Below are 21,240 nucleotides of genomic sequence, written 5' to 3'. Positions count from 1 at the left end.
CCTTCGTGCGCGAGTCCGACTCGTACTTCACCGTTTATTATTACCTAAATACTTACTTATTAAGATATTTTTACAATACTTATGATAAAATATTTTACAATACTTATGATTGTCCAAAGGTTACTAAAATACATTTTACTTTATTATACAATATGTCTAATTACAATATTTCATTGAATACCGGTAAATATATTCCAGTCTGGCTTGTTTGAGGGTAATTTAAATATCCGGTCTAGCCTTCACGATAAAGCTGAATTAAAGGCTTTCCGCAGTTGACACGATCATAATATATTATTATGGTAATCCAATGTGGGAGAGCCATGCTTCGGCACGAATGGGCCAGCTCGACCGGAGAAATACCACGTTCTCACAGAAAACCGGCGTGAAACAGCGCTTGCGCTGTGTTTCGCCGAGTGAGTGAGTTTACCGGAGGCCTAATCCCCTACCCTATTCCCTTCCCTTCCCATCCCTACCCTCCCCTCTCCTAATACCCTCTTAAAATGCAGGAAAGTCGCAGGAAAGGAGCACTTAAAAGGCCGGCAACGCACCTGCAGCCCTTTTGATGCTGCGAGTGTCCATGGGCGACGGAAGTTGCTTTCCATCAGGTGACCCGTTTGCTCGTTTGTCCCCTTATTTCATTAAAAAAAATGTATTGGACCGTCGTCATTACCTTCCTGAACTTCTTATTGCATTGCATATTTTCTATTATAATTTATCTAGTGCTACATTACTTAGTTGTAGGCTGTAGCAAACTCATCAAGACAATAACATTTTCTTCGTTAAAGCTGCTATAATGCTTCGGCACAGAATACATATTAGTTTAACGAACTTCGGTTGGAGTAACTCCTATAATAATTAAGGGGAGGAGCAATGAACCTGTAGGCCTGCTACGAAACTGTTTTGAGACTCAAACAATCGGACAAGAATGCTGCGTCCTGTTCTAACAAGTGTCATTTCACGTTTGTTAGAGTAGGACGCAGCATTTTCGTCCGATTATTTGAGTCTCAAAACAGTTTCATGGTACAAGGCCTGGACGGACTGACGTGGGCCGATCTGACCGGTCACCGGAATCGTTTAAACATTCCCTAATTGTTTAAGCACGATCAGTTAGGTGATAGGTCGTACAGGAGAAAATTATATTATCTGATATTAACCGCCAGTTGCATTGCTGTTGCAAGATAGAATATACATAACTAACTCGCGAGCGAATGTTTGGAGCCTTTAGTGCAGCAGTCTTACCCCCGAAACTTTTTTGATTTACGAGTCTGATTAGTTCTAAACAGTAACGGATTAAGGCTACTTGATGCCCTAAGCAATCCATGCCTGTGTACTGTGTACCCCCCCCCTCCCCATCCGTATGTAAACTAGAATCGAGCATGATGCCCTAAGGTCGAATGTTTTTTGTCCTTCTTCTGGGGCACCCTCAGTTGGTCAGACATGAACGTGAGACGTGATGCCCTAAGGACGGATGTTTTTTGTCTTTCTTCAGGGAGTAAGGCAGCAATTTAGGAATTTCCTGGAATTGAAATGCGTGTTTGTTTCAGGGCGGGTGGTGGTGTGTGCGCGATGCGTCACCGGCCGCAGTGGCGGCGCGTGGCGTGCGGCGCGGCGATGCTGTTCGCGGCCGCGGCACTCGCCACCGCGCTGGCTTGGAACAGCATCTTCGAGGCCGTCTATAACTCGGTAAATAGTAAATACTCAAATACTTCTTAGGGTGAATTATTCAGACCATAACGCGGCGCATGCATTTCTAAATATGTATGGATTTCACAGTTTTGCAAGACGTCTCACGCAATTGAAATCTGTCAATTCAGTACAAATTTAGAAATGCATCTATAAGTCGCGTTGCGATCTGAATTGACCACGAGGGAAGCACTTACGTAAACTGGGGTTAAGGTTCATGTAGCATCTCGCTATAAGCCCTACGCATAATCGCCAAGAGCTATCGCCTATCCATATTCCATAATGCACTAAGTATATTTTAGATTGTTCGGTTTAGAGCCCGTCTTGAGTTTTGACTGTTGAGTCCTACCGTGCTCTTCGTCATCTAACTATATTATTATCTCAGGCATAACAACCAACTACAATTAGTCATTATGCGCTTGTAGCATAATCAAATCTATCTTGTCCATGTGGCAACCAATATATTTTATTTCTTTTGAACCGACTTCCAAAAAACGAGGAGGTTATATATTCGGCTGTGGATGTATTTTTTTTTTGTATGTTCGACCACTACTCCGCCGTTTGTGAACCGATTTTCATTTTGTGCAAAGATAAAGGCTGCCTAAACGTGCCTGCTTGCTTGCTATACCCTATTTCCAATAATTCGGTGCGACATAAATGTAAATTAATTGTTGAGCAAGGAAGGCAATAGCATTGATATTGCATTAACACCCGAACATATTGTGACCTCCTCATTTTTGGGACTAGGGTTGCTGAGGATTCCTCTTCCCCTTCCTCATAATGAGGAAGTTCCGCAATATTTTGGGTTCCTCAACCGTTACCGCATCCTCATAAATAAAAATACAAAAATCCTCTTCCGCTATCGCTTCCTCAAAATTTAGGAGGAATTTATAAGGAATTTCACTGCGCATGCGCGTCGCGTAACGGCAATCATGGCAACGCACACGCCAGAGCGCGATGCCGGACCGAACGGGAGAGCGAGACCTCCACTCTCGCCACCCGCGCTGTTCCTTGCTTGTTTGTGTTAATTTTATTGACATAATTGCTATATTATAGCAAGCGTTGTTTTGTTTACGCGTGTACGCACTACGCAGCTACGCACGCAGTGCGAATAATCTAATAATTTGATTTCTTTTATCGAAAATCGAAATGAGACCGAAGTGTAGTGCTATATCAGGGGTTCCCAGACCTTTTTTGTCCACTGCCCACTTTGAGAACAAAATATATTTCACCTACTTTCTTTTCCTAATTTAAATTAAGGGAATTTTGCCACAAATTTGTCGGTAACATTAGCCCCCCCCCCCCCCCCCGGCCCCCAGCCTCTACAAAACGCCGCCATTTTTGAAGTGAAAACTTCTTTAGCGGCGTTGAGCACTTTTGTGGGTGGGATGTGGGATGCCGGATGGGTAAAAACTGTGAAACTCGCGTTGCGATTTTCGTGCTGATCGAAAAACCGTAAGACGGTTTGAGATTAGTGTTGTAACATCGAAATCGATTAATCGAACAATCGATTGTTTTTTTCGATTGTCGATATTTTTTAATCGATTGTAAGAGTTTTGATTAAGTAATTTAAAAAAATCGTTTTTTTTAATTGATTTTCATAAAAAATGGGTTAAAAATTGAATCGATTGTAAGGGTTTCGATTAATTAAAAAAATCGATTTTAATAAAAAACGGGTTAAAAATTTAATCGATTTTAAGGGTTTCGATTAATTAAAAAAATCTTTTTTTTTTAAATCGATTTTCATAAAAAATGGGTTAAAAAAATAATGCACAACGTTAATAATAAAGTTTTCACTTCTGCCGCCACTCCCGGAGTGTAACCCGTCTTTTTTTTGAGTCCCACTTTAAGACCTTGAGCCTTGTGGGCACAAGGGGGCGTAATCACCCACAAACGCTGTACTATATGGACGTACTTCCTCTTCCACTTCCTCATCCTCATCCACTTCCTCAAAAAAACATCCTCTTCCTCATCCGCATCCCCTAAATTTGCGCGTGACAATTCCTCTTCCTCCTCCTCTTCCTCATAATCACTTCCTCAACAACCCTATTTGGGACTCGGTTAAAAATAGAAGAATCAGCGTCCAGCTACTTGTACTATTATCTATTCTGTGGTACAGCTTTCAGATGTAGGTTTCCTCAATTACCTGCATCCCAATCCTATTTGTATCTAATTAGTATCGGACTTGACTTGACCATGTATCCAAATGCTTACTATGCAGTCCGTAGCCTTGTGTATCTTGTTGTCTTGGCCAGTTGGCAGCTATTAGCGCTATTGATTGCTTATTGATCCTCACTACGCCGGCAGATTAACCTCAGTTAAACCGCGAATCATTTCGTCAAGTACGAATTCGGCATGAAAATGATTGCACCTCGTAGGTCAAGGTTATGGCAATTTTAGAACCTTCATTTTTTATGAAATAAGGGGGCAAACGAGCAAACGGGTCACCTGATGGAAAGCAACTTCCGTCGCCCATGAACACTTGCAAGTCGCAACATCAGAATAGCTGCATGTGCGTTGCCGGCCTTTTAAGAGGGAATAGGTGAGGGTAAGGAAGGGTAGGGAAGGGAATAACGTAGGGGATTGGGCCTCCGGTAAACTCACTCACTCGGCGAAACACATCGCAAGCGCTGTTTCACGCCAGTTTTCTGGGAGCCCGTGGTATTTCTCCGTTCGAGCCGGCCCATTCGTGCCGAAGGATGGCTCTACCACGTTTGTCAGTTGGATAAGAAATTGTGGTAAAATCAAGAAAATACCTATGCATATTTTGATCTACTGCATACGTAAAGACGTTTGGGCAGGAAAAATTATAGAAATAAATTCAAAACCTTAATTGTCGTACTCTGAAAAAAATCATTCTATAAAATATTATGGCCGAGCTTGCGTTTGTCGTAAACTCACTCTTAGATATTTTTAATGACAATTATTTTTTTAACTTTCTTTACCTAGTAGATGATTTATTATTGGAACGAAGTTCCTTATCGCGCGTTGCGAAAGGGGTCTAGACGGAAAAAATAAAGACCAAAAGTTGCAACGACATTTTTTGCTACAGTTGTAAGCCGTGCGGCGTGCGCGTGTTTCACTGTCTGTCTCTCTCTGTCTCTCATAGAAAGCAACTTCGTTCCATCCGGGTGTCCCTTGACACCTTTCAAGTTTTTATGCTTTAATTGCTCTTACCCTTAGAAGTATTAAATGGATCATTATAGTCACTTGTGATTCCGTTGAAAGCCTTAAATCCATTGGCAGAAATCGTTTCAAATTGGCAAACGAGATGTTTCTTATTACCTCCTGGATCGCAACATGAGATGCCAGAGGGGCGAGAGGGCAGAGCGTATACATACAATCATGGGCGTACCGAGGGGGGGGGGGGGGGGCAAGGGGGGGCAGCCGCCCCCCCCTTGGATCATGTTGACGTTCCTACTAAGTATATTATCTAGTACTTTTATCTATAAAAATTAAAAATTAAGAACGAATTTTTGCCATTTGTTTGTAATACAATATTTCTACAACTAAAAATTATTAATTTTTTATTCTTTATAAACACCTAGCTTATGAAAAATCTGATTTGACCCCCCCCCCCTGGCCCAGAACCTGGGTGATTTGCCCCCCCCTGGCACCAGAACCTGGGTAATTTGCCCCCCCTTGGCCCAGAACCTGGGTACGCCCATGCATACAATAGTGCCTTGGTCTCTTTAGTTATGACCTAAGGCGTGGGCCCTTATTGTGTATCCGGTAACCTGGCGTGCTCTCAGAAGGGTTTTACAGTTGTTTTCAGGAACATTTCTTTGGTAAGCTCTAGAAACTCTTAAGCACCTAATCAGTAGGTAAGTAATAGGGTTGCTGAGGATTCCTCTTCCGCTTCCTCATAATGAGGAAGTTCCGCAATATTTTGGGTTCCTCAACCGTTACCGCATCCTCATAAATAAAAATAAAAAAATCCTCTTCCGCTATCGCTTCCTCAAAATTTATGAGGAATTTATGAGGAATTTCACTGCGCATGCGCGTCGCGTATCCAATCATGGCAACGCACACGCCAGAGCCAGAGAATTATATCATTCACTCATCTTTTTTTTGTGTGCGTTGTTGTGTATGTTTAGCCTGGGAAAATTAAGAAACTCAGACCGAATAATTCGTGTAGTTTTGAATGTTGGTACAGTTGTTCCTAAAGGTGTCCAGATGAATATATAATAAAAGTCTCCGAGGGTGGGACAAGAGCCGGCAGTGGGGGAGGGGGAGAAGGCTCTTTCTGAAAATAATAATAAATAAATAAAATTAGATATATATAAATATATATATATATATATATATATATATATATATATAATAGACTCTATTTTGAAGGAGGAATCAGGGGACTACGTTACGCCGATTTACTCTAGGTACAGTTAATCGAGGTAACGTATTCCCGTGATTCCTCCTTCAAAGTTGATCCTATCTAAATTTATTCTTTTTAATATCTTCAGGAAGAATGAGTCTAGTTTTTATTTTATCGTAAACATCTTTCAAATTTATTTTTGGTCGGTCGATTGGCGGGGTACGGGGCATTCATTTTTTTTTGCAATTTTTAAGGGTCGTATTATTTTTTATTTATTAGTAAATTTAGAAAAAATCTAACGTAGCTTTAACAGATCATAGTATTGTATAAAAATCATTTGTCTAAGCGCATTGTCCAGGGAGTTAATTGGGGAATACGTTTGTATGGAAAAACAGTGCGAGCGTACCCTTTTGATACTCTGTATTTACTAAAGTAATGATCGTACAGTAAAAATGTTTGGACGTAATTTATAGTAAATTTAATGTAGATAATTAATGTAGAAGTCACTAAAGAGATATTTTAAATAATTTTCGAGTCACAAGCAAAAACATTGAAAAAGATACCTGTCCCCCCCTCCCCCACCGTCGGCTCTTGTCCCACTCTCGGGGACTTTTAGTATATATTCATCTGGACACCATTAGGAACAACTGTACCAACTTTCAAAAGTACACGAATTATTCGGTCTGATCGTCGATTTTGAAACTAATTTTCTTAGACTAGTTACTGAACTCCTCCTTAATTGATGGACCGATTTTGATGATTCTTTATTGTGTATGTTTTGAGAATGGTTTAGATTCATAGTTTGGTCCACTGGAAAATGCCCTTTTAATTAATTTTTGTGTAATGTACCTATGTAGTATGTACCTAGTTATGTACAGACAGGACAAAGACTTTTGGGTTGGGTCCGCTAGTATTTATAATTTCCTATCATCCTCTTCCTCATCCGCTTCCTCTTCCGCTTCCTCATCCGCATCCTCTTCCTCAAAAAATATCCTCTTCCTCATCCGCATCCTCTAAATTTGCGCGTGAAAATTCCTCCTCCTCTTCCTCATAATCACTTCCTCAACAACCCTAGTAAGTAACTTAAAAATGCAAGCTGATACCTAATTTTCCGACAGTAATAATGTGGATAATCTATGCGTCGAATCAACATAATATGGAAATGTACTGTTGGTGATCAATGAGTTCTGTCTTATCTGTCCTTATTCTAATCCTGATCTCTATAACCCTACTGTCTTTGAGATTAAGAAAAATGGCGTGTCCTCCATATTGCGCACACACCATGTCAAAACTGTCATAGAACCTAATATTTTCGTAACTAATACATAGCTTATATTTCAGCAACTGGCACTGAGCCCGTCGTCGCGTTCGTACAGGGAGTGGGTGGCGCCGGACGTGCCACTCTACCTGGAGATCTACCTGTTTAACTGGACCAACCCCGACGACTTCCCCCACCAGAAACCTATCTTGGCGGAAGTAGGTATGCAAGTATCAATTGCCAGCCAGCCAGAAAAAAACATCGGACAAGAAAAAAAAAAGAACCATTATTAACGTAAATTTTTTACTTAAAAAATTTCAAACGAAATAAAAATGAAGTTTTTTACAACACTTTTTGCCACACGCACTTTACATTAATCTTAATTTTATATACTTAATATTGTTATTATCACCTTTATAGACATCCTTTAAAGTTTTTTAAAAGAACGGTGAACGACTTTGCGTTTAATTTGTATAATAAATAATAATATATGGGAAAGAAAAATAAGAAATTAAAAAATTGCGTTCAGTGCTGCCTTTTCCTTATGCTGCAATTCAAGACGTGGGTTTTAAAAATAAATGGGTTTCCGTATTTAATGCAGTTGAAAATGGAAAATTTTGAGATTAATAAACGTAGCGTAAATAAAATTAAACAATTTACATTGTTATTTCATTTGTATGGGAGCCCCCCTTAAATATTAATTTTATCTTGTTTTTAGTATTTAAAGATATACACAAACTGACTTTCAGAAGTCTAGCTATAGCGGTTCTTGAGATACAGCCTGGAGACACACAGACGGACGGACGGACGCACGGACGGACGGACGAACAGACAGACGGACAGACATCAAAGTCTCAGTAATAGGGTCCCGTTTTTACCCTTTGGGTACGGAACTCTAAAAATCACCGTCAGCCGTATTGCAGACGGGGGATTCAACGTCAGTCGCGTTTGGTACTACTAATCTATACTAATATTATAAATGCGAAAGTATCTCTGTCTGTCTGTCTGTCTCGCTTTCACGCCAAAACTACCGAACCGATTGTAATGAAATTTTGTATACAGATAGTCTAAAGCCTGAGAAAGGACATAGGCAAATTTTTTACTGGAAAAAAGGGTTGTAAGGGGGTGAAAATACGAAAATTTGTTCAAATTAAGTTAGTTCCAAAAATTCATACTAGATGGCGCCGTGCGTCTCTTACATCGCGCTAACGCTTGCCCAACATCTTTCTATAAGAGGTGGTATCATTATATATTTAAATTTCGATTTTTTTTCGATTGTTATTTCTTATTTACATTATTTAATAAGTCAGTACTTTATATTATATACAGTGACGTAACCTTAAACCTATCAATGATAAATAGTTTATGGGTAAAGTTGTGTAATTGGGGGGCTAAATAAGCTTTAAAATTTGGCATAATATATAAAGTTTAATTTAAAAAAATGAAATATTATGTGCACACTGCACAGCTGTTTTGATTTAAGGGATACCAGGGTTTTTTTTATAAAAGCTTTTGACACCAATTTTGTTGACATCGCGCGCTATAAACTGAAGTCCACGCGGACGAAGTCGCGGGCAACAGCTAGTATATTATATTCTGTGGTCGCGATACTAAGTATGTTTTTTTATGGTTCCGTTGCCAAATGGCAAAAAACGGAACCCATTATAGATTCGTCATGTCTGTGTGTCTGTCTGTCTGTTTGTCTGTACGTCCGTATGCCACAGCGACTTTTGTCTGAAACTATAAGAGCTATACTATTGAAACTTGGTAAGTAGATGTAGTCTATAAACCGCATTAAGATTTTGATACAAAAATGGAAAAATCATTAAAAATTTTAGGGGTCCCCATAGGTAGTACAACTGAAACAAAAAAAAATTTTCAAACCTATGCGTGTGGGTGCGTGTGGATATGCGTATCTATGGATAGGTCTTCAAAAATCATATTGAGGTTTTTAACATTAACATCATTTTTTTCTACCTGAATAGTTTGCGAGAGAGACTCTTCCAAAGTGATAAAATGTGTGTGTCTAACTTCTAAAGTAGTAGTTCATTATAATTCTAAAAAAATACAAAAACTACCAACGAAAGTAATTGGTTTGAACGAGATCTAGCAAGTAGTTTTTTTATACGTCATAAATGGTAAACCTTAATTGAACTTTCTGATGAAATTCTGATTTATTTTTATATTTCAGTTGATTTGATAATCAACTGAAATATAAAAATAAATCAAAAACCTTTTAATTTTATAGAAATAAACCTTATTGCTGCTGCGAAACCCTTCATGGGCGAGTTCAAGTCGCACTTGGCCGGTTTTTTTAAGTATAAAGTCATTTCATACCGTACAAAATTTATTGAAGGGCCGCCGTTTGACCTGGAGCTGACATTGGAAAAGTACCGACCTTACAGTCCCTTATTACGCATTCTTGTTCCGGAATCTGACAACATTTTGTAAACTGTCCAACGTCTTATAATCTCTCTCTGGTCTGGTCTGGTCTATTCTTCATCCACCCCAAAGAAAGCTAATGGCTGCCATATATGCTGCAGTTTATTGGAGAGGTCGACCTGTGCAGGTATGCCTGCGGTGGTAGACCGGAATGTGTGTGGGATACTGGAATGTACGTGGTATTTGGTAGAAATTTGGCATGGAGATACTTTGAGTCTTGGGAATGGAAAAGGGATACTTTTTGTCCCGGAAAGTGTAAATACTAAATATATAATACTGCTACTTTTGCAATTTTTAGACCTGAGCACGCGACCGGCGCACAATTTTTTCGACTGAGACCTGCGCATACCTTCCTGTACAGGTGACCGCTCCGGTGGACCGTAGCGTGTATGGCTTACATTAGTGAGCCTATTAAAATCTATTACTATTTACTAAAGATATACTCCTACGTACATTTAAATTACAGATTCCTTGAATAGTTTCTTATCCGAAGAAATAATTAACTAGACAAAAAAATTAAGAAAACCACAACATACAATTTTAACCGAGAATATTACGGCACGTTTAGTTGTGCGCGTTGTCTGATGAAGCGTTTGGGAAACGCGAGCTGAATCCGCGCACGCAGAAAACGCGCAGATAACTCACGTCTGAACGCGTCCTTACGCTAATCTATGGAACTCAAAATATGCAACTTCATATTTTGTCTGATAAGTTCAAAATGACACTAATTGATTTAGGTACAATATCTACGTGGATGAGCGTAAATATGGAGTTAAATTTTTATCAAGGGGGCTTAGCTTTAAAATATGGCTAACTCGGATACTGTACAGCAAATAATAGCCAAATTCGCGCAGAACGGATTTTTCACATGGCTCCCATTAAATACGGTTTAAGTATACAGGGTGTAAGAAAAATAAGTGATAATACTTTAGGGTGTGTATGTGTTTCTTGTAGAGAGTTCACTGTGAAAGTATCAGCGCTGAAAGACCAATTTTTTTTTTCACTTTTGTATGGGGAAACTCGTGACGCTCGGGCCCTTGCCCATACAAAAGTGAAAAAAAAATTCGTCATTCAGCGGTGGTACTTTCACAGTGAACTCTCTACAAGGAACACGTACACACCCTAAAGTATTATCACATATTTTTGTTACACACTGTATACATTTTTCCTTATATCTTAAATTTTTCTAACTTTAGTATATTTTGCCGTAGTAGCAACGCATTGGTGTCCGCATCTTCGTCGTGTGTCTATAGACTATAGCAATCATCTCAATCGTCCCAAATGAGCGCGAGCCTTAAAAAACTTACCTCCCACATTAAATGAATACCTCATATTTCAGGACCATACCGGTTTCGGGAGTACCGACGTCACGTGAACGTGTCGGTGTACCCCAACAACGGCACCATCGCCTACCGCACCCAGAGGACCTGGCAATTCGACGAGGACACCAGCGAGGCCAGCCTCCAAGACAACATCACCATACTCAATGTTATTGCTGCTGTAAGTACATACTTACATAATATTATAAAGGTGGAAGTGTGTCCGTCTGTTACTTCTTCCCGCCCAAACGGCTGAACCTATTTTGCTGGGTATGAAGATACTTTGAGTCCCAGGAAAGGACGTAGGATACTTTTTTTATGAAATAAGGGGGCAAACGAGCAAACGGGTCACCTGATGGATAGCAACTTCCGTCGCCCATGGACACTCGCAGCATCAGAAGCAGCAGGTGCATTGCCGGCCTTTTTAGAGGGAATAGGTTAATAGGGGAGGGTAGGTATGGGAAGGGAAGGGAATAGGGTAGGGAAGGGAATAGGGTAGAGGATTGGGCCTCCGGTAAACTCACTCACTCGGGGAAACACAGCGCAAGCGCTGTTTCAGGCCGGTTTTCTGTGAGAACGTGGTATTTCTCCGGTCGAGCCGGCCCATTCGTGCCGAAGCATGGCTCTCCCACCATCAGAAGAGCTGCAGGTGCATTGCCGGCCTTTTTAGAGGGAATAGGTTAATAGGGGAGGGTAGGTATGGGAAGGGAAGGGAATAGGGTAGGGAAGGGAATAGGGTAGAGGATTGGGCCTCCGGTAAACTCACTCACTCGGGGAAACACAGCGCAAGCGCTGTTTCACGCCGGTTTTCTGTGAGAACGTGGTATTTCTCCGGTCGAGCCGGTCCATTCGTGCCGAAGCATGGCTCTCCCACGTAAAAAATATGGGTACCTATTTATGGGAGAAATTCTCCAAGTCTTGTCCCGGGACACTAAAGATGATCGCACATTTTATACGTGGGAGAGCCATGCTTCGGCACGAATGGGCCGGCTCGACCGGATAAATACCACGTTCTCACAGAAAACCGGCGTGAAACAGCGCTTGCGCTGTGTTTCGCCGAGTGAGTGAGTTTACCGGAGGCCCAATCCCCTACCCTATTCCCTTTCCTACCCTCCCCTATTCCCTTCCCTTCCCTACCCTCCCCTATTACCCTATTCCCACTTAAAAGGCTGGCAACGCACATGCAGCTCTTCTGATGCTGCGAGTGTCCATGGGCGACGGAAGTTGCTTTCCATCAGGTGACCCGTTTGCTCGTTTGCCGCCTTATTTCATTAAAAAAAAAACATTTATCAGCTCGCACACGCCGAACGCTCTAGGTTTGGAATCATTGTTATTTTAGAATTATTATTATAAACAAGTAACTTTGGCCGCTCGAGTTACTTCATTGCGCCAACATTTTTAACCCCCGACAAAAAAGAGGGGTGTTATAAGTTTGACGTGTCTGTCTGTCGGTCTGTCTGTCTGTCTGTCTGTCTGTCTGTCTGTCTGTCTGTCTGTCTGTGGCATCGTAGCATCCAAACGGGTGGACCGATTTTGATCTAGTTTTTTTTGTTTGAAATCTGACTTAATTGAGAGTGTTCTTAGCTATAGTTCATCATCATCAGCCTGCTCCGTGCTGAAAAATCGCGGTTCATCTGGTTCGTGAAGGGCCGATTAGCAACTTCGTTTATTAGCGATTAGATCGTTTGGTGGGATTTATTGCATTCTAGTTCGTGACTTTTTGTTTTTGTTTCGTGACGTGTTCGTGACGCGTGATTAATGGAAAGTTGACCTGGAGCTGCAGCATCACCTGGTAATCAATAGGATACCCAACTCCTCACCAACTTAGAGCAATGGTTTCGTGTTTGGGCTCATTTTAATTGCGACAACTAGTGAGACGTAGATAACCAATAAATTTTTGGATGCTGCTGCTGCAACATCACCTGGATTCTATGGGAGCCAAGCTCTATATGAACCCAAAGAAGAGGTTTCATGTTTGGACTTATATTGACGGACTCATCCAAAAGGACATTCCTAGATGGTATTCATTGGGATATAATATGATCCTGTTGATAGAAATTATTATAACCAACACAAATTTAAAAAGCATAAAATAAAATTAAATTAAGAAATTTTAAAAAAACCCCGCCAAACAACTTTAAAAAGTAATTAAATAATATATTTTATTTACTGACTTTAAGTTTAAATAATTCCCAATTAGTGTATTAAAGTGATATTTTAGACCATAATTGTTGTCAAGGTGTGTCGGGGGACCGCTAATGTAGATCCCACCAAAAACATTTTCATGTAAAAATGTTGCCAAGATGAGAACATAATAATTTTATAGTTCGTCGTATCAAAAAGTAGTGAGATACTCGTATCATGTAGAGCAAAGCTTCTAACCTTACATACTCAGCCCTTAATCTAAAAACCTTAATTTTACACTAAAGCGCGGCAAAATATTTGATAATAATATTATAATGTGTCACCCGCACGAGGAGAATCTAAAAACTCTACACATTAGTTAAAATCGGTGGCCTGGCCATTTATCATTAGTTACGTTATAATATCATTAAATTCAAAGCCCTGACGAATAACAAAATGGCCAAGCCACCGATTTTGGCTAATGTGTAGAGTTTTTAGATTCTTCTCGTGCGGCTGACACATTATAATATTACTAGCTGTTGCCCGCGACTTCGTCCGCGTGGACTTTAGTTTATAGCGCGCGGTGTCAACAAAATTTGTGTCAAATTTAAAAACTTTTTAAAACCCTGGTAAGTGGTACCCCTTTTAGGGGCGCGCTACACCGGATTGGCAGCGCTGAAAGTGCTCGCCTCGCCACTGCTATTCCGGTGTAGCGCGGCCCTTAATTAATCAAAATACCCAAAAACAGCTGTGCAGTGTGCACACATTAGTATAGAACTAATATTATAAATGCGAAAGTATCTCTGTCTGTCTGTCAGTCTCGCTTTCACGCCTAACGCCAAAACTACCAAACCGATTGTAATGAAATTTTGTATACAGATAGTCTAAAGCCTGAGAAAGGACATAGGCTACTTTTTTACTGGAAAAAAGGGTTGTCAGGGGGTGAAAATGCGTAAATTTGTTCAAATTAAGTTAGTTCCAAAAATTCATAATAGATGGCGCCGTGCGTCTTCTACATCGCGCTGACGCTTGCTCAAAAGTCTTTCTATAATAGGTGGTATCATCTTACATTTAAGTTTCGATTTTTTTCGATTGTTATATCTATTCTACGGTATTAAATAACTCAGTACTTTATCTGTGCAGTGACGTAACCTTAAACCAATCAATGATAAATAGTTTATGGGTAAAGTTGTGTAATTGGGGGGCTAAATAAGCTTTAAAATTTGTCATAAAATATAAAGTTTAATATAAAAAAATGAAATACTTATTGTGTGCACACTGCACAGCTGTATTGATTTAAGGGGTACCAGGGTTTTTTTATAAAAGCTTTTGACATCAATTTTGTTGACATCGCGCTTTATAAACTGAAGTCCACGCGGACGAAGTCGCGGGCAACAGCTAGTAACTAATAAGTATGATTAGTTCTATGTTACAATGAAGTAAAAAATAAAACGCCATCTGTTGAATCGTATTAGAACTAAAATGTTCATTGCATCGATATATTTCTGGATTTTTTATAATATTATACATAAAATATATTTAAGTAAAAAATAAAACGCCATCTGTTTTCATATATTAGAATTGAAATGTTGATTGCATTGACATATTTTCTGGATGGAATATAGGCCAACACGGTACACTTGAACTCCTTTATTTTAGAGCGCCTTCTTTTGTCAACTTGTCACATATATTAGAAATGCAGGAGTTCTATAAGATAAGATAGATTGATTATTATTATACCAAGTGATAATATTATCAAACATAATATTCTAACGTTTTAAAAACTATAAACAAAAACATAATAACTAATAAGTATGATTAGTTCTATGTTACAATGAAGTAAAAAATAAAACGCCATCTGTTGAATCGTATTAGAACTAAAATGTTCATTGCATCGATATATTTCTGGATTTTTTATAATATTATACATAAAATATGTTTAAGTAAAAAATAAAACGCCATCTGTTTTCATATATTAGAATTGAAATGTTGATTGCATTGACATATTTTCTGGATGGAATATAGGCCAACACGCCGGTACACTTGAACTCCTTTATTTTAGAGCGCCTTCTGTTGTCAACTTGTCACATATATTAGAAATGCAGGAGTTCTATAAGATAAGATATATTGATTATTATTATACCAAGTGATAATATTATTAAACATAATATTCTAACGTATTAAAAACTATAAACAAAAACATAATAACTAATAAGTACCTATGATTAGTTCTATGTTACAATGAAGTAAAAAATAAAACGCCATCTGTTGAATCGTATTATAACTAAAATGTTCATTGCATCGATATATTTCTGGATTTTTTATAATATCATACATAAAATATGTTTAAGATTTATGAAATTTTATTTTAATACACATCCAAGACCCAGGAACATTGAAAACTTTTTGTTCCGCCTGCGGGACTCGAACCCAGGACCCCCGGGATGAGCGCTGGCCACGCGCAATGCGAATTCATTTGCATCGATATTTTCATGGAAATATGATATTTTCCCACATCAAAATGTAGCCTATGTCCTTTCTCAGACTCTAGAATAACTGTGTACAAAATTTCATTGCAATCGGTTCAGTAGTTTTGGCGTGAAAGCGAGACAGACAGACAGACAGACAGACAGAGATACTTTGGCATTTATAATATTAGTATGGATTATCAAATATTTTGCCGCGCTTTAGTGTAAAATTAAGGTTTTTAGATTAAGGGCTGAGTATGTAAGAAACTCGGCTCTACATGATATCTCACTACTTTTTGATACGACGAACTATAAAATTATTATGTTCTCATCTTGGCAACATTTTTACATGAAAATGTTTTTGGTGGGATTTCATTTCTTTTTGTAAGCTGGTTTAAGTTGTTTTTTCTTTTATTAAGTTCATTTTTTAGGGTTCAGTACCCATAGGGTAAAAACGGGAGCCTATTACTGAGACTTCGATGTCTGTCCGCTGTCCGTCTGTCCGTCTGTCTATATGTCTATCTGTCTCTAGGATGCATCTCAAGAACGGAAGAACTAGAGAGTTGAAATTTTCATCGATTATGTATTTCTGTTGCCGCTATAGCAATAAATACTAAAAACAAAATTAATTTAATATTTCGGGGGGGCTCTCATACAACAAACGCGATTTTTCGGTATTTTTTCCTCTTGATAATAATAGATGTCGCTGCTGGCCGTCTACATCGCGATATAGCTTGCACGAACAGTTTCATATAGTTGTTAATGCACTCTAATCGACAAGAGATGTCACTGTTGGGCACCTACATCACACTATCGATGACGCGAAGATGTTTGGTATACCCGTTTAACTTTCGAAGCCACTTTTTTTTGTTTTTAACTAACCGTAAACCGATGTTGTTTACATTAAAAATATATTTTAAGACCTACTATACTAATTATCCTAATATTCCTAATCAATTTGTTTCAAGTTAAGTAAACTTGAAATAGATTTATAGTTAAGTAACTAATTATTATTATTATAATTAATGAAACATTCTTATTAATTAAATATTTGCAAAGAAATGCTAAGACTACGACTAATCATTGAACTTACGTACTTACGTACCCAAAGGGTAAAAACGGGATCGTATTACTAAGACTTCGTTGTCTTTCCGTCTATCCGTCTGTCTGTCTGTCTGTCTCTAGGCTGTAACTCAAGAACGGTAATAGGTAGAGAGGTGAAATTTTCACAAATTATGTATATCTATTGCCGCCGCGCTGTAACAACAAATACTAAAAATAAAATAAAAGTAAGATTAAACAAACGCGATTTTTTTAGCTTTTTTTGCTCTATATCAATAATAGCAACAGTTAGGTACTTGATTTTTTCTCAAGATCCTTAGTTATATGTCTACTTTAATATTTAAAAATAAAATAAAAAATTAAGGGGGGGCTCCAATACAAAAAGCACAAATTTTTGCCTAATTTTGCTCTATAATAGTACGGATATAGGTTAAGTTGGGTTTCAATTTTTTTTGTTGTTTTAGTACTAATATCATGTTACATACCAAATTTCAGCTTTCTAAGACTTCAGGAAGTACCCTAACAGTTTTGATGATCGGTGAGTCAGTGACCAAATTGTGGGTTTTTGGACACCTATAAAATCTAAAGTATAATAGCTACGATATTCAAACTTTACGCATTTAATAACTATACCCATGTCACTATATCTTACAAATTTCAACTATCTGGCATTATTCAAATCAAAGTTACGAGGGTTCAAAAATACGACGAAACGTTTCGAGAAAAGGTAGGTAGTGCCCTTGCGCGCTTCGCTTGGCTCATCTTGGCGGGGGCACTCCCGTGCCCCCAGATGTTTGATTTCACATAACATTATAGTTTAGGGGTCAGTTTTCAGCGAACCAAATCGAGACAATCAGTGACAAGGCGATACAAAATGCAAAAGACACTGTTGGCGGTCCCCCGACACACCGTGACAACAATTATGGACTAAAATATCACTTTAATACACTTAGGAATTATTTAAACTTAAATTCAGTAAATAAAATATATTATTTCATTACTTTTTAAAGTTGTTTGGCGGGGGTTTTTTTAAATTTCTTAATTTAATTTTATAGATTATGTCGCTGAAAGGGATTTTATTAATCCTAGATCCCGAGATTCAGTTCAGAGTATCTTCTCTAACCAAATTTCATCAATTAAGACAATTAAGGTACATTTATATTGAAACTAGCTGTCCCGGTAAAAGTTATTTTGCCATAATAGTATTTCGCCCATATTATTTTATTGAAGTGACATGGAAGTGACTAAATAAGCAATGGCAACGTCCATCGCTATCCCGTCGCACAAACAATGGTCGCCGTCAGTCTCGAGTTGTAATAATTTACAATTATTTATTCAGCAAATGCACTTATCAATATAAAAAGTAGCCAGTAGCCGATTCTCAGACCTACTGAATATGCATATAAAATTTGGTAAAAATCAGTAAAGCCGTTTCGGAGGAGTAGGTACGGTAACTAACATTGTGATTTGTGACACGAGAATTTTATACAAATGTATATATGTAATGTATATAAGAAGATTATTTTTGAATTCTTAATTACTTGAAAATAATAATTTATTGTTTTTTTGCGGTAGAGATAACTTACAGGAGGTGCAAAAGAACTATTTCCGTTCTAGACCAGTTCGTAGGCGATAAAGGATAAAATTCAAAGATAAAATTAAAATCCTTTCGGAGAATTCATAGAACTAGTTCCCAAAATGACTGGTTCAAGTTTCTCAAGATTTTTTGAGATAGCCTTAATTTTATCTAAGTGGCCTTCGCTCTACAGAATAAGTTTGAATTGTGAAATCAGTGCAAAATACGTAGACAGTGCCACATTGGTCTAGAATTAATACATTTTTTTCTGATAATTCCAATATGGATCCCAAAAATGTATCTAAGTAGGTATATAATATATAATCAGCTAATCTGATTTTTATCGGGTTTAACTGACAAGTAAAGATTTAATGAATATACCTTGTGCCCTGAATCTTTGATAAAAGAACACCTGAAAAATGGATCATGATTAAATTTTAAATAACTCGCGACCACAAGTTCTATAAATGCGAATACGTCATAATATTTTTGTTTTTATAAAATCCAGATGTCCCGCGCGGCTTCGCCCGCGTAAATTAGGAATTTCACAGAAACCGTACATTTTCGAATTAATATAGCTATATTTTTTTTAATGCAATAAGGGGGCAAACGAGCAAACGGGTCACCTGATGGAAAGCAACTTCCGTCGCCCATGGACACTCGCAGCATCAGAAGAGCTGCAGGTGCGTTGCCGACCTATTAAGAGGGAATAGGGTAATAGGGGAAGGTAGGGATGGAAAGGGAACGGAATAAGGGAGGGAAGGGAAGGGAATAGGGTAGGGGATTGGGCCTCCGGTAAACTCACTCACTCGGCGAAACACAGCGCAAGCGCTGTTCCACGCCGGTTTTCTGTGAGGACGTGGTATTTCTCCGGTCGAGCCGGCCCATTCGTGCCGAAGCATGGCTCTCCCACGTCTAAAAATACTCCTTTCACGTGGTCTACTCTATATAAATGCCAAATATTGCTATAAAAATTGCTCCAGTAGTTCGTGAGATAAACCCTTTCTAATATTTTCCGTTTTTAACACATTTTCCTGAGTTTCTTCGGTCGTATTAGTCTTAGCGTGATAATATAATATAATATAGCCTCGATAAATGAGATATCTAACACTGAAATAAGTTTTTAAATCGGACCTGTAGTTCCTGAGATAAGCGCATTCAAGCAAACATACTCTTCAGGTTTATAATATTAAGTATAGACTTTTTTTAATTATCGCTTGACAAACTCGAGCCTCGATCTAAAAGACTATGAAAAGGCTCATAATCATGGGACGATGCATGGTATAATATTATGTGGTACTGGTAGTAGGTAGGTAGTGATGATGATGAATGTAATTTGCATAGTAGCATATGCTTTCCGTTCTTAAAACAACGCCTAAACTCCCAAACTTGTATCTATAAAGAATTTCTCTCAGCACCTTCCGAACCACGGTATACCAGGTATACCTCGGTGCAAAATCTTACTTGTTGGTAGCATATGCTTAGAATACTTCTCACGAAACCGAAGTCACCACATGTTTCCCCATAAATTTTGAGGAGTTCCCTCGATTACTTATGGATCCTTCATCAGATCACCACTTTTGTGAATATAATACCAAATTGGGATGATACCCTACATACCAAAAGAAAAATTTTGAAAATCGGTTAACAAACGGCGGAGTAATCGTTGAACATAAGAAAACGAACATAACACCTCCCCCATTTTGAAAGTCGGTTAAAATTGTAGCCTATGTGTTATTCTGATGTATAAGCTATATTATTGTAAAGTTTCATTAAAATCCGTTCAGTAGTTTTTGCGTGAAAGAGTAACAAACATCCATACATCCATACATCCACACATCCACACATCCACACATCCATACATCTATACATCCATACATCCAAACAAACTTTCGCCTTTATAATATTAGTAGGATAAAACATAACCAAATTCCGAATTTTGCAAATTGGTCTTTCAAAAGCCCTGTCATGCCCTAAGAAGTACATGGTTCTCTACTATTTGTAAAGTAGTGTTTTTATATTATTATGTTAGCCCGTCGATCGTGGAAAACGTTGTTCAGAAAGACACATTGAGAAGTACATAGTTCTCTACTATTTGTAAAGTTATACATGTTAGCCCGTCGATGGTGGAAAACGAGACACAATAATATCTATATATTAATACGTGAGAGAAAAACTTTGTAACCCTTTTTACGAAAAATGGGGAAACGTAGGTGCATGAAATTTCGCACAGTTATAGTTTATATGGTGAAAGAGTGCATCGAGCTAATATTATTTTATTTTAAAATTATGCTTTTATCATAATATTATATTATATTTTTAACAAACAAAACGTTACACACACTACGACACTACTACTAGGAAAAATGACAGATTTTTGAGTGACAAGCCTATACATACGAATCATAGACTTAATAATAGGTTTATGATACGAACTAGCTGTTGCCCGCGACTTCGTCCGCGTGGACTTCAGTTTATAGCGCGCGATGTCAACAAAATTGGTGTCAAAAGCTTTTATAAAAAAACCCTGGTACCCCTTAAATCAATACAGCTGTGCAGTGTGCAAACAATAAGTACTTCATTTTTGTATGTTAAACTTTATATATTATGCCAAATTTTAAAGCTTATTTAGCCCCCCAATTACACAACTTTACCCATAAACTATTTATCATTGATAGGTTTAGCCCCAATTTCACCAACGTCTATTAGTGTTAACAGCTTGTTAAAATATCCTGTCTTCTCTTTCATTCATATGAAAAACAAAACAGCTAACGTGATACTAATTCGAGCATTAACTTTAACAGTCGTTGGTGAAATTTGGTCTTAAGGTTACGTCACTGCCTGCACAGATAAAGTACTGAGTTATTTAATACCGTAGAATAGATATAACAATCGAAAAAAATCGAGACTTAAATGTAAGATGATACCACCTCTTATAGAAAGACTTTTGAGCAAGCGTCAGCGCGATGTAGAAGACGCACGGCGCCATCTAT

At 38.2% G+C, this 21,240-nt stretch overlaps 1 protein-coding gene across 4 annotated transcripts in view; it reads left to right on the top strand.

Annotated features, from left to right (window-relative positions):
* LOC121736953 (protein peste-like) overlaps positions 1-21,240 on the top strand; it is an 88,725-nt gene that overhangs the window by 49,298 nt on the left and 18,187 nt on the right. For all 4 annotated transcript variants that reach the window (XM_042128440.1, XM_042128434.1, XM_042128444.1 and 1 more), the window contains exons 2-4: positions 1,545-1,683; positions 7,340-7,478; positions 11,038-11,198. In XM_042128440.1, the coding sequence (XP_041984374.1) occupies positions 1,567-1,683; positions 7,340-7,478; positions 11,038-11,198 (417 nt within the window). In that variant the 5' untranslated portion in view covers positions 1,545-1,566. The remainder of the gene's footprint in view (positions 1-1,544; positions 1,684-7,339; positions 7,479-11,037; positions 11,199-21,240) is intronic.

The sequence above is a fragment of the Aricia agestis genome, chromosome 2 (assembly GCF_905147365.1).
Source record: "Aricia agestis chromosome 2, ilAriAges1.1, whole genome shotgun sequence".
NCBI classification, from domain to species: Eukaryota; Metazoa; Arthropoda; class Insecta; order Lepidoptera; family Lycaenidae; genus Aricia; species Aricia agestis.
The sequence above is the reverse complement of the archived record's forward strand: the minus strand, read 5'-3'. Positions and strand labels throughout refer to the sequence as shown.